This window comes from Taeniopygia guttata, chromosome 6 (assembly GCF_048771995.1).
Source record: "Taeniopygia guttata chromosome 6, bTaeGut7.mat, whole genome shotgun sequence".
NCBI lineage: Eukaryota > Metazoa > Chordata > Aves > Passeriformes > Estrildidae > Taeniopygia > Taeniopygia guttata.
This window is the reverse complement of record NC_133031.1, coordinates 36,890,410-36,904,718: the sequence shown is the minus strand read 5'-3', so window position 1 is coordinate 36,904,718 and position 14,309 is coordinate 36,890,410. Positions and strand designations below refer to the sequence as shown.

General features: G+C 39.9%; 1 protein-coding gene across 16 annotated transcripts in view; it reads right to left on the bottom strand.

Annotated features, from left to right (window-relative positions):
- Positions 1-958: 958 nt before the first annotated feature.
- ALDH18A1 (aldehyde dehydrogenase 18 family member A1) overlaps positions 959-14,309 on the bottom strand; it is a 49,472-nt gene continuing 36,121 nt past the window's right edge. For all 16 annotated transcript variants that reach the window (XM_072931389.1, XM_072931390.1, XM_072931391.1 and 13 more), the window contains 10 exons: positions 13,220-13,364; positions 11,514-11,587; positions 10,780-10,879; positions 9,480-9,700; positions 6,683-6,820; positions 6,378-6,573; positions 6,107-6,228; positions 3,629-3,815; positions 2,666-2,761; positions 959-1,742 (listed from right to left, as the gene is read on the bottom strand). In XM_072931389.1, the coding sequence (XP_072787490.1) occupies positions 1,561-1,742; positions 2,666-2,761; positions 3,629-3,815; positions 6,107-6,228; positions 6,378-6,573; positions 6,683-6,820; positions 9,480-9,700; positions 10,780-10,879; positions 11,514-11,587; positions 13,220-13,364 (1,461 nt within the window). In that variant the 3' untranslated portion in view covers positions 959-1,560. The remainder of the gene's footprint in view (positions 1,743-2,665; positions 2,762-3,628; positions 3,816-6,106; positions 6,229-6,377; positions 6,574-6,682; positions 6,821-9,479; positions 9,701-10,779; positions 10,880-11,513; positions 11,588-13,219; positions 13,365-14,309) is intronic.

Below are 14,309 nucleotides of genomic sequence, written 5' to 3'. Positions count from 1 at the left end.
GGAGACATCAAGACCTGAGGAAGGTACAGTGTAAAATGCAGAAGACAGACTAACAGAGTTTATACAACACAGACACATCCTGGAACTGCTTTCCTTGGCACAGTTCTCACACTGTGCTGAGAAGTAACCTGCTCCCTTGACCTGCCCCAAGGGAACTGCTCCTGAACAGCTCTCTACCCTACATTGACTTTAAATCCATCCTTGCAATTCTCAACTTTGCCCCTTCCCCCCAGAGACATCCCTCCCTCAGCATCCTCCCCTCACCTTCGCTTTGGAGGAATGGGGTTCTTAAGCCATTTTTCTTGCTACTCACCAGCAAGTCTAGGCAGGGGAGCCTCAGTAACACCACCCTGCTCTGGGGCCCACCCGCTGCTGGGTGTCCATGCACCTGGGGCTGACGGTACGCACTGACCATGGTTGCGACAACACCATGGCCCTCACAACCATGCAAAGACTCCCTCGTAGCCTCTGCATTGCGACCCTCTGGTGCCAATCTGAGCTCTCCTGCTGTGCCACCTTCAGCAAACCGGAGGCATCCACACCTGCTGAGGCGTCTCACTCGCCTCACCCATGTCCAGTGGCCGTCAGCATTTCTCAGAGGGGAGATATGCCCTGAGCCCTATGGTGATGCCCCTGTGACCAGAGAAACGGGTGCAGCAGCACCAGATCCCAAGCACGGGAGCCAGGACGGCAGTAGAGAGCAGCTGGCCGGAAAGGAAACGGTGCCCTGATGGGGTGGTAGCACACCGGGACCCCTAACCGAGAGGGGGACGTCCTGCAGCCAGCGGGAAGCTCGGATTGCCAGCCATGTGGCGGGGCTCCAGTGCACCACGGGAAGTGTTCATGCAGGTGGAGAGCTTCATTCTGGACAAGTCATCATCGAAGTGCTTTTGGAGTACGTTTTATATAAAACCGAAGAAAAATAAACCTTTGATACAAATAAGTAACAAAATTAATGTAGCAGACAATTATGTTTTTTATCTACAACAGTCAACAATACAAAGAATTAGATATAAAAGGTTTCTTGGTCAAAAGTTTACTATACATTTGGAACATCTGTCCCCCTGTCGCAAGACTGATCAAATACAAAGAAATTAAGCATAAAGTTTTCTGGCCCTCAAGAGATGCCATGATCCTAGGACTGAAGAAAAATATTCTCAAAACAAAACTACTGAGTCTATTCTCCAGAACAGATACTTGAATAAAACAAAACTTAGGAAAAAAAAATTAGGCTCCATCACCAAATATATTTGCTACAGGGAGCACTGGGATAAAAAAAGAATGTAGATGATACTGAAATCTGTCCTTATGTTACCTGTATGATTTGAAAAAATCTGTCTTTGGGAGAAGTGAGGTCAGTTTGCAGATACTGTCTAAGGAAACTGAAAGGGGGGGAGGGGGAGAATTCTCATTGATGGGATCATTTTGTATTCGTTGTACTGCAAAATGACCAAGGACAATGTTTCTGACTATGAAAAACAAACTCCTTCACCAGAGATTAACCTGAAGCCTGAACAACTTTGGGAAATAATTATACCCTGGGTTTTCTCCCCAGTGTTTTCAGTTGGCATTTCTCTGAGGGAGAGGGAGGCTTTCATGAAGGTACTTCATGCTCCCATGCTCTGAAAAGTCAGAAACAACGTGATTGTCTCCCCTCAGCAACCACTTCGTAGTTAAGAGTCCTTCAATTCCCACTGGTCCACGTGCATGGATACGCGAAGTACTAATTCCCACTTCAGCACCTGCAGGAAACACCCAAAATAAAGGTAGTTAATCCTCTGATGATGTTCTCTTCATACTAAATGCTTTTGTACCTCAAAGTAGAAAAGCTGCCTGCCTTTCAGGGACCTGCCATTCTCTGCTCCTCTCCAAATACCAGTGAGAGAGAAGCAAAAGGAGATTAATTATTACATTATAAATGGTAATGTTTCTACTTCTGGCTACTAGAGTTACTTTCAGAAAGAAAGATTCAAGAGAGAGAGAGGTATCTCCTACATTGCTCTTAGACTGATCTAAGGACAGAATCCTTGAAAAAAAGAAAAAAAGGTAAACTAGTAAAGATTATGATCTTACATCCTTTTTTATCACATTGAGGAGATATTGGAAGACCTTAAATGGAATTTTTCAGTCACATGGAACACCGTTCCAGCTAACACAGTAATAGCATGTAGTGGAGACTTCTGATTTTCTACCTCATCAAGGAATGTTTCCCTTATCTTCGGCAATTCACAGTAGGTACACCTGTTTATTTAGTAAGTTGATACTCAGTTTAGTTCCTACCCTTCATTCCTGAACATTACAGGAAGCGCACACTGGACAGCATCTCAATCTGCCCAGCAGGACTGAAGCATTGCATTCTTTACAGCATCATTAGAAAGAGAAACAAGGAAAACTGTTCAGCAGTTTCACATGCTGTATTGCATTGTTCTGTCACTATATGCATGCAGCATACTTTATTGCAATTGAGTAGAGCTTCAAAGGATCCAAAATATCTTTGTGTGGATGAAATTTCTAGGCTTCAACTTTTCATACAGTACCTTTCCTGAAAACCTTTTATTAGACAGTAAGATAAGAGACTAATCCTATATTTCAAGACTCATACTGCCACACTTTTCACACACCACAAAATTCTGCAGTCACAGCCCTACAATATCTTCCTTCTTACCAAGTCCAAACCTATAGCCATCAGAGAATCGGGTACTGGCATTCCAGAAAACACAAGCGCTGTCCACATGCTGGAGGAAGAACTCTGCTGTTTTCTCTGGGAAAGAGGGAGAGAAAAATAAAATCCATTACATACTGAATGAGCATGTATTCCAATACACACTGCATAAAACAGTGAACATACGTAACAATACAACTTTCACATGCAACTTTATCAGACAGTACTTAAACAGCCTGGGCTAAGCCATGCTCATTTTTACCTTCCTCCCAGTATGCTTATCAAGTAGACACAACTGCAAATCTCAGAATAAGCTTGCAAAGATTAGAAGCAAGCAAAAAGATGCCTAATTCTAACTCCATTCAATTTAGTCAAAGAAATTATTTGCATGACCAAGGAGAAAGAACTGCTGCCCCAAACAGCATTTGTCATTCAAACTGAGACAGTTAAGCTACAGTCAGCTCTCCATTAGTCTCAAACATGGAATTGTTCCAAATACTGAGAAATCCTAAACTCAATTGATATTGCAAGTACTATTTGAGAACTACCATGCAGAAATGCCATGTGCAAATGTGTGAACTCGGAAGTCAGTAGCCCTTAGCAACAAGACAGACATTCAAGAGCAACTCTACTTCCAGTATAAATCACTAGCTCACCAGGTGTTGTGCAGTAGTTATGGTATCAAATGCATGCCCTTTAGTAACAAGCATTTAAGCTCAGCAAGAAGTACAGAAACAGAAGCATACTTGGCTCACACTGGCCAGCTGCAGATCAACATGACCTTAACTGCAGCTGATTCTCAGAAGTTCTGGGCTTGGTTTGGCTGGAGAGTCAACCTTTGCCTTGGCACAGCTCTAGTAAGGTTTTGAACTGGCAGACCAAGAGATGAACTACTACAATGAAGTTAGTTGCACTAACACCCGTCAAACCAAAACAGCAGCTTAAAGAAGGAGCCAGGTCACTAACCATTCTCTGTGATAATAACATCTGTATGAGAACTTCCATATTTGTGGATATGTTCAACAGCCTCTTGAACACTATCCACCACCTCAATGCAGCACTCCAGGTCCCCATATTCTGTGCGCAGCGATTTCACTTCTGAAGGACTGAATGTCAAGTAAGATGCAAACTTTGGGCCAGCGTGAATCTTCACCTGCAATACCAGAAACATTTTGTTTGTGGCTACTGACCATACCAGAGCCTTTCAGGTGAAAGTATAGCTTCTTGTACTCAATATGGTATAGATAGCAGTCCCTGTGATACTATGTTTTGGACTTCTGACTAAAACAGTGTTAAAAGCAAACCAATGTTTTGGCTGTTGCTGAACAGAGCTTGCATAATATCAAGATTCTCTCTTCCCCTCTGTTCCAACTCTGTGCCCCTAGCACAAAGACTGGGAGTGTGCAGGAATTTGGGAGGGAACACAGCCAACAGCTGACCAGAACTGACCAAAGAGGTGTTCCATGCTGTATAATGTCATGTGCAGCAATACAAACTGAGGGGAGGGGGTTTTTGAAGAAGGTAGGCATTGCCCAAGAGACTGGCTGGGCATTATTTTTTTGTGGCAGACAGCAAGTAATTAGCTTTGCCTTGTGGATGTTGCTGTGGGTTTTTAGTTTTGTTTTGGGGCTTACTTTTTTATTGGTTATTTCCTCCACTTTGTCCCCTTTCTTCTTCCTGTCTCCTTCACTTATCAAGCTGTCTTTTAACCTACAAGATTCTTTGGTTTTGTTCTAATTTTCTCCTCCTGTCCCACTTGGAGCAGGGGAAAGCAAGCAGGCAGCTGGATGATGCTTAGCCACTGAGTGGAGTTAATCCACAACATGCATGCAAGTGTAAGAAAAATACACCTATACTTTGGGAAACTTGGTATATAAGTGAATAGGTATATAGGTGACTTAGCTACAAGGTACAATAAGTGACTGACATGCTAGGTTGGCTACCTACCATGACAAGCTCTAATTCAGGACTCATTTGAAATTACTTAAAGCAATTGCATCACTTAGTCACCAGGCAGAAAAGGCCAGTACAGCACTGCTAGGAAAACAGCTAAAATTCTGACACCAGCCTTTGTTTTAAGACAGCAACTGCAGACAATAATGAAAGGAATGTTTCCAAGTTTGCAGCTACGGAAGTCATAAGATCTTGAATTACTTTTATCCTTTTACTCTATAAATTGATACCAGCCATCTCTGAAGCACATCTCAGACACAAAGGAGTCACTGGGTCCAAAACTGAAAAAACTCACACAGATGGTTTTCATTTGTTATAAAGAAAATTTTAACACATTATCAACATCTGCCAAAACACCTAAACAATGAGAGATAATTTAGAACAGATACAGCACAGAAATTCCATGCAGATGAATCTCCATTCAAACAGGAAATTTTGACAAACATAAATGGGAAATAAGGCGCAAGTCTACTGAATGTGAAGGCTTCTAAGACAGTATCTGTAAACCAGCATTTTCTTGTGCAACTATAAATTACTTGAATTGCATAATCCTGCCCGATATTTCTTGTTATCAGGTTAGATTAGACAGAGGTAATATCCTCCCCACTGTATAAGGAGATGGGTTAGGGTTGATGGTGGAAATGCACTGGTACACATATTCCTCCCATTCAAAACACAAACATCTACCCTGCTCTCTACCCTTCCCAAGAAACAATTAAACAAGACATTAAAAAGCCCCAAACATTGAGAACTTGCTCCTTGACTACTTACCAGTTTCTTTTACTATAACCCTTTCAACAGCATTAAAACATACGACCTCTCTATCTTGCACTAATCACTGCCTGTGCACTTTATTTTTCAAATACACAGTGCTGTGTGAAAACCCTTAATTTATGTGCAATTCATACTACTTCATGGATACTTCTTCCTGATGCATCTCGGATACCTTTACTGAAAAAACATTGCTTGTGTCTAGACAACTAATTAGTATGCTGGCCTTTTGATACCCCCTGACATACCAGGAGGGAAAATGGGTGGGAACAAAGGGCATCCAAGAGGAAAATTTTTAAAAACACATGTATGAAGCAAATTCAGAAAGGACAAAAACAGAAGGAAATTCACTTGGGTAAGAAGCTAAATTAATAGATTCAGGAAGACAAGGCTTTGCATCTGACTGAATCTGAAAAGGCAGAGAAAGGTTGTGTATATGCTTTTTATGGAAGATTATTTTTGCTATATATAAGGAAGTATATAGCAAAGGTATCCCAGTAACAGCCTGCAGCTGTCCTGAATAAGCTGCTTTCAGATCATTTCTACAGGAACACTTGATGCTGTGTGGAGAAGCAATGTTCATTGACATGTACGAAGACACCTATTGGTAACTAAAATGTTATGCCATGTAAACAGGGCTACACCAGCCAGACCAAATGCTTCTAAAGTTTTACCAATAAAACAGACAAAAACCACAAAACACAAATATGAGTGACTAACCTGTTCTACTCTCAACATGTCTATGATCTGATCAAACAACGGGGTTCTCAGCAAGTCTCGATGAATTAAGAGAGTTTCCAGAGCATTACAGGCAGCAGGATATTCACACTTTGAGTCTCTGACTGAGGTTTAAGAGTACATAAATGGTTACACATAATATTTACAACAAAGATTTTTGGATAATATATAAATTATAAATTACCATATCTACATTGCATACTCCAAAAATCAATTACAAGATTGAGATTCAAGTCGCCCTCCCATAGCTTACTTATTCGTGTGACCTTCTCAACACTGGCATCCGTGTCAACATACACATGACAGATCCCTTCACTGTGACCCATCACTGGGATTCCCTTAGCAGCTTTCTGGATATTCCTGACTAGCTGTGATGAACCACGTGGAATGATGAGATCTATCAGCTTATCCAAACGGCAGAGATCTTCTACTTCCTCTCTTGTGTTCACCTGTGGTAGTTGCAATACAAAGAGCTTACAGTTTTAACTCTCAGGTTTTGCCCACACTTTTTATACATACTATAGCAAAGAAATAGTTCATTTAACTCTAGGCACTTACCAGTTGCACTGCATCTCTGACTCCATGAATAGAGAGGGCTTCTTGTGTCAGATGATGAAGGATTTGATTGCTATGTGCTGCCTCTTTCCCTCCTTTAAGTAGTAAGCCATTTCCACTGGCTATGGCCAAAGCAGACACCTGTTAAAGGAGTTTATTATTATAAAGGAGTTTATTATTAAGGGGAAAGAAAAAACCCCTTAAATGTATTCTGGTTCTTTTGTCAGAATAACACCCATAGAACAAAACCAGGATTTTTTGTTCAGTTGATTTACTCAATATTAATCTACAGGTTTCTTTTCATGGCACTGAAAAACCATTACAAGTAGCAGCACATTTAACTCCAGAAATTAAATGTGCTAATTTCAATAACAAACTTGAGTTTTCAGGGTACTATTGCAATGGAGAGACAACAGTGAACAAGTCAGAAGAAACTATGGAAATAGGGCTTCATATGAATTGTAGACCTGTGTGGGCAATTACCCCAAGGAGAATAATTTTAGCAGCAAGAACTCTTGTCCCTAACCATTCCAGCAGAGAGTGGCAAATAGGCTCTTCCTATGAACAGGAAAAACATTTTTATCATGCTGTCTAAAACAGCAGTCATAAACAGACAACACTTCCTCTAAGCGTGGAGAAAAAAAGAATTGAGACAATATCATCCACCATCATCTTTGCTTCCATGTTTATCACCAGAAGAAACTGATAGATACTGCTGCCCTTCTGTTTAAGGTGTTAGATTTCACCCATTTAAATCCAGCAATGCAAGAGGTCTTTGTTCCTTTCTACCTCAGAGCATGTCAGATGCAATAAAGCTCTTTTTCAAAACTAATTTTAATTTTGCATTCTTTTTTGTATTCCTCATCCCAGGTTCATTCACTATGGCCTCACAATTTGTCTACCGACTTAAAAAAAGTTTAAAAGCATGCACTCCTTTGGAAAACAAAATCACCTCCTCTCCAGAGGTATATTTATTCTCTTTAGAATAAACAAGCTCAGTATTTTAAGTTATTTTGCTGTATTACTGTCACTGGGAAAGATTATATGTATCATTATCTAATTACCAAACGTACATTCATTAGAGTATCTATTGTGTATTGTTGAGATGCTGATGCCAAAATTAGCCAGGCTCACATCTAATAAGAAGTTAGCTTGGTGGCACGCTTTAGATCCTGATTAATAAAATAACCTGCCAGATATATCTTTCCACTTCTAGTATCAAATAGGTAATAATAATCCAAATGCTTGATATTCTACATAATTTGAAAAGAATATTGAAAACAAGAAACACATTAGAAAAACACACTGAAGTGTAACCGTCTAGGAAGTCTGCCTTACACAACTATCATGTGTCTTTTTGGCTTATATAATTAGACATTAAAAAGCCATCTGACTGTATTTGAAAAGTACCTTCTATCTGCTCCTCCAGATCAGTATCACGAAAGGAAACTAAACAAATAAGTTTATTTCAATAAAGAGGCATAAGATTAAAAGAAAGGTTTTGACCTGGTTTGAAAAAATGGAAAGAAAAAAAATACCAAGAAGACACAAAAATTAAAAATTTGAGATTAGAAGTAGAACACAAGGTAAGGGGTTTCAAAATGGTTCAGTCTCAAAGACTAGTAGGACATGACTACACTTCAGAACAACAACTGGATTTGGTGGAATCTATACAAAACAGTCTCTAAAGGATGCTTGCAATTTCACCCTGTAAGTATTAGAGGTAAACATGCTGTTTGTACATGCTCACTAGAAGCTTATCAAATCTTAACCCAAAAAGCATGAGATGCAGTAGTAGACTAAGGGGAGGGAACTGCTCCTCTCAGTCAGAGACTCTCCTACTATCAGGTACAAGATGGGACAGAAATCATGCAATTCAAATACAGAGTTATCAAAGATGATCCTCTGAAGCTGCATCAGGAAGCCTGATGTGAGCATGAGGACAGGAGGCTGGCAAGACGCAAAGCAACTACCAAGACAAGCTATCCCAAGTCTGTAAAACAAAGCAGGGGAAGAGAGGGCAGGGCAGGGAAGCCAGCAGGACTCAGTCTGGTGTAAGTTTTAAGACACAGCAAAGAGAAAGAGGAAGACACCAGCTATGCAAGGCAAGAGAGCTGGGTTGAAGTCCAGACGCAAATTCAACAATGTAAAATACCAGCTATCTGTAACAAACAGAGCTGGTAGTCAAGGAAGACTAGTGCCTTTTTGTTTCACAAGAACTTTTCTTACAGCATTCTCCTTTCCACTGTGAAACGGGGACTATTCACAAAAATATGGCATGAAGTACAAAGCTGTCCACTCGTTGAGCCTCACATCCTCAAAGTGGCTGTACCCATCATTTTCTACTCAAAAACTTGCTCATTAGAAAACTCCTCAAGCTTCCTAGATACCTAATGTTAATTGTGGGAAGAAATGTTGCTAATCAGGGGTTTTTTTGTTTGTTTGTTTTCATTTTAAAATCTACTTCCATTGCTCAGTAAAGTACTTGGGAGTTAGAAAGTAAGACCAAGGTTGCCTCTGTGACATTAGTTCAGCACCCGTATTTTCATCCATTTTTTAACAGGATTTAATTATAGCAACACTTCTACACAGTGGTGCAGAGGAAGGTATTTGCCTGTAACATATCTGCCTTATTCCTGGCATAAGACACGATTAACTGAACACAGAAGCAAGGTCTGAAAACATCTCTGCATAAAAACAGGGATGCCAAAAAAATCAATTGTAGAAGAATCCAAGCAAGAATCTTTTGTTTGCTTGCCAACAGAAATACCCAACGGTGTAATCTACCTTGCTTACACACCTGTGGAAGACAGTCAGGACGAGATTCAAAGATCACGAGAAGGACACCAATTGGCACTGTCACCTGCTCCAAATCCAGGTCTTTTGCTATTCGAGTTCGTCTAATTACACGGCCCACGCTGTCCTGCGAGGACGCTGCAATCTGACGCAGACCAATAGCCAAGCTGTTTAGCTTTGAAGTAGACAGACTTAGGCGTTTCAACAAAGGGAGTGCTAATCTCCCTAAAACAAAGAAAAAGTCGTGCTGAAGATAGATTGGTCTTCCTAGGCTAAAGGAGAAGTGACTTAAATGAGTGCTCAACCTAAGGAAAATTAAGATATTTCCCACACCCTAGCAAGTTATCTACCTGAGATTAAAGATGCATAGCATCAAGTCTGGTAGTCACAATAAAACCCCTCAAATATGATGACTATTTCACCCACCACATTTTCAATTAATGAGGTTTAAGTGCTTTGTACATGAAGCAACCACACAAACTACCAACATCCAGAAAGATAAGGTTTGTCCTATTTAATGTACTGAATGCATGACTGAATTTCCTACAAATTTCTACCCTTGCAGTATTTCTTAAACGTCCAGGCAGTAATTGCATCCTTCTGCATTACAAACAGAAACACCAAAGCGCAGACACATGCATAGCATTTCTGTGCAGACTAGGCAAGAACAACTTGAATTTTCTAGTCTGAACACGTTCAAACAGTAAGTTAACCCAGCAATGTCCCCTCGTATACTCTGGTCAGTGATGCCTTCCACATGTTATTACAATTCATGATGTGTCCTCTTCATGTACTTGTTATGCCAACACGTACATATCTCAATCCCAGCTTCTCAATGAATGCATTAGTCTAGCACAGAAGAGCGGGTTTCATCTGAGCCATCTAAACAGAACCTTCCTCAATCAGAAGGGGACAACTGATGCTTTGGCAAGCATCAATTTAAGTGTAGAGATGATAGCCTTCCCTTCAGGAACCAAACATTACATTAACCAGCCCAGAAGATACTCACTTTGTTCATGACAGTAACAGAGATATTTGTTTCATTAAAAAAAAAAAAAAATTACAATACACCACTTGGTGTTTTGCACTGCCTCAGTATCTTCTCTGATGAAGGCATCTGTTTTATGCAATGAAGGAGGCTGCAGCTGTTAACACTGACAAGCTCTCAAAGTCCTGGGTTCAATAATCTGTGTCAGCCATACTGCCCAATCCCGAGTTACAGCAGATTCTAGTTCTGCTCATTTGTCTTGAGGTCCAGAGAGCTCCAGGATGATAATATTACTATGGAAGGTTTGAAACAGTACCTTTATTTTCAGCTTCCTCTAAGTCCTTCTTGTTTGCCAAGAGAATTTCTTCCCTCTGGTCCGTTAGTAAGTCAGCAAGACGATAAATAATCTCTGCTCTCTGAAAGAGAAAACAGTTTCTGAACTGACTTCTTACTCAAAGTCCATGCTATTTGACACCTAGTTCCTATAGGCCATTTAGGCTGACCACATCCTCTCACTATCTCAACTCTCCTGATACTTGGGCAGCTGATTTTTCCAGCCTGCATCACACTGAAAAAGAAGACCGAACACTGCTTCAGCCTCTACCTTGCTTTTTATTATCTTGCTTTCCTTTCCCAGTCTTCTTCACCAAACTGACATATCCTTCCTTTAAGACCAACTTGTACCACATCATACCCACCCAGCTGCAGAGCAGTAATTGTCTACAGCTCCACTTTTGAATACATGCTGTATGCTAAACTCTGCACATGTGTGAATGGAGCAAGTTATACCAGCCCATTCTTCAGCAGCTCGGATCACAATTCACTTCTGTGTGTTACTTGATGCTATCAAAATTTTTATAAACCCCATATGAAAGTCTGTATTACTTCACAATTTTTGCTTTTATCATCTTTAAGCAGGCTACAATACAAACAGTGGATCTGGCACAGAACAAATTCTTGTCCCACGGGGTCCATTTATGTTATTAGCCTGTGTTGTAAAACTTGCCACACATGCACATTATTAACAACTTGACCATATTGTTCTGTCACCTGCTCAGGCTGTAGAGCCGCCAAGGTCCTGCCACCAGCTCGAGCCATTTCAGCCTGCTGTTCTACAGTAGGGCCTGCAAAAAAACCCCAAAAATATGCTATGCAGACAAAGTAACAGCACAGGCAGAAGTGAGCACTAATCCATTCGTCTTCCAATTCTTTGTTTAGAACATGAAACAGTTTTTAACAGACAAATTCAAGAAAAATGTTGTATCTTAAGACAGAAAAGTCTATACCTGACACAAAAATACTGTTATAGTCACTACATAAAGAATCATCACAAAGTCTCTGCCTCTGTGTAACAGCAAGTGTGCAGCATGTATCAAAAAGACTTGACAAAGGCCAAAAGAACAACAGGATAGCTAAGTCACCAGGGCATAGTAGGCTACTGAAAGAAAAGAGGCAAACCTTGAAAAGTTTAAGTATCCAGCTGAGAAATGTATGCATGGTAACACATAAACAATAATGGAAGCCAAAACCCTAGTAACAGCTTGCAGAAAAATTGCTTTCCCTGTCTTTCCTTTAATGCATTTTAGAAGCAAGGTGCTGAAATTATATAAAACAGGTTGTGTTTCTGTTTCAAATCACCATGTACAGGTAGCATTTCTGCAAAGAATTCACAAGTAGCTCGTGGAAAAACTGCCATTTTTAACTCTCCTGAAATAGCCTGTAAACCAGGTATCTTGAACCCAACTTCCATTTAAGAAGAGTGCTATGGAAACTGCCAGAGTAGAAATTATAGAGAGGTTTAGTGGGAAGTGTAAGAAAAGAACATGTGGACATGAGATTAATTAGACTCATTTAAGACATCTTAAACCAGCTTCTTGAAGTGATATCATACTTTACAAAATATAGCATTTTTTAGTGTTCTTGGAGAAGTAATATGTATGTAAGCAGGTATACTTGATTTTTTAAGTTACTTGAATTTCCAAAGTGTGGGTTTTAGAAGATACAAGACAAAAAGATGACTGGAATAAACACCACAACAGTCCACAGGGACAGGCTTTTGCTGCTTACCATATTTGTGACTCAGAATGGGATCACAAGACTAGAAGCTTTACTGCTGATACCAACTTATTATAGTGGGGCTAACCAAAAAGGCACTTGAGCATAACAACACCAAGTGTGTTCAAAGGATGATTTGACATATTTATACAAGAAATCCATTAAGGGTTACTATACACAAAGAAATTCACTTGGCCTAAAGTTGAAGTCAAAAGTATCACACTTAGTCTGCTAAGGTGATGGATCTTTGGTCTGATTTCATCCAATTATTACACTGTTCCAGCAGTGCAGTGGCAGGAAAACATTCCTACCTACCACACAAGAAGACTGAGTCATAAAATAAATTAAAGATAAAAAAATAAACCTAAACACCACCTTAGTTCAGCAGCACATTCTATATCTATATTTTCACAGTGAAATCATGGATACTTGATAATAACTCTTAAGACTACAAAAGGCAAAACTTCTACTCTACTCACTGCATTCTTCAAATGCAAGTCTGATGTACCAGTTTATCAGCTGGAGGGAAGAAGAGCAGGGAATTCAGCAATTTCTATCCCTACTTCAGAAAATACCTTTCAAAATCCATTTCGCAAGCAGAGAGTAGTTTTCCAGTTATTGCACAGCTCTGGACAAATTTTAACTCTAATTTTTCAGGAAATTTCTACAACTGTCAAGGTACACATTAACTCTGTACTCACCTGCAGGTTTTACCTCAGAAAAAAAAGTTCCAACTTTTTTCCCTTCTACAATATCCGTGATGACATGACCTGAGATCTTTGGGTGGGTTCCATTTGCAATCACTACTGAAGTGCCTCCTTGCAGGGCCCACAGAGCTGCTTTCACCTACAGGAAAGGACAGAGCCAGTTGCAAGAGATTCACTGTTTATTTGAACCATCACTCTCAACAAGACTTCTTCGTCCACTCTGATGGCCAGATTGATCACTTATGCTTTCAAAAAGCATTCAACACACTTTGGGAATCTCTGAACTTCAATGTTGGAATACTGGTATTTGCTAAATCTTCTACAGTATGTTAAGTTTAAATCACGATTAACTCATTAATAATGGTCCTATGAAATCCCTGTGTACTGACTGGTCTGAAGACTAGCCTCTTTGCACATTTTTGAGCAGAATGATTTCTCTCAAATCCCAGATGCTACCTGCTGAAGAGGTACTGCCAGTGGTTTCCTTCATTTATTTTCCCAGTCACGTATTAGCCAATATGGGCAATATTATTCACTACTTATATTTAATTATGTGTCATTTATTTAATTGAAAAGGCTTCTCTGCTTACTCACTTCTATGCTTTCCTAATATGGTTCTACAATTTGGTATTAGATTCCATAGTCACAATGAGACACAAATGTCAGATAGGCCTATCACATCAAACTCCGCTATCAAAAAAATCATCAGCTGCTTCATTACTGCTCAAATTTCATGCCAAAAAACAAGACTTGTTCTTTGAGCCACTATCTGTTTTCTATTATTGGCGCTACAGTTTTCTAAAAATGTTTCTTACATTCTCAACTGTAGCAAATTTTTGTTACAACACCTGCATCAAGATTTGCCTCTATGTGACTCATAAGACACCAAGTAACTCTTACAGATTATTACTTGTACAATAAAGTACTCTCTGACCTTGGCAGCTTTACCTTCAATACCTGGAATTGTTTCAATTATCCTAGAAGCCAGATAAGGGAAAGTCATTTCTGCATAAGCTTTGTAGATTCCATAGTTACAAATGCCTCCTCCTTTTGCCACCTTCCAGTCCATGCTCTGATACTTAAG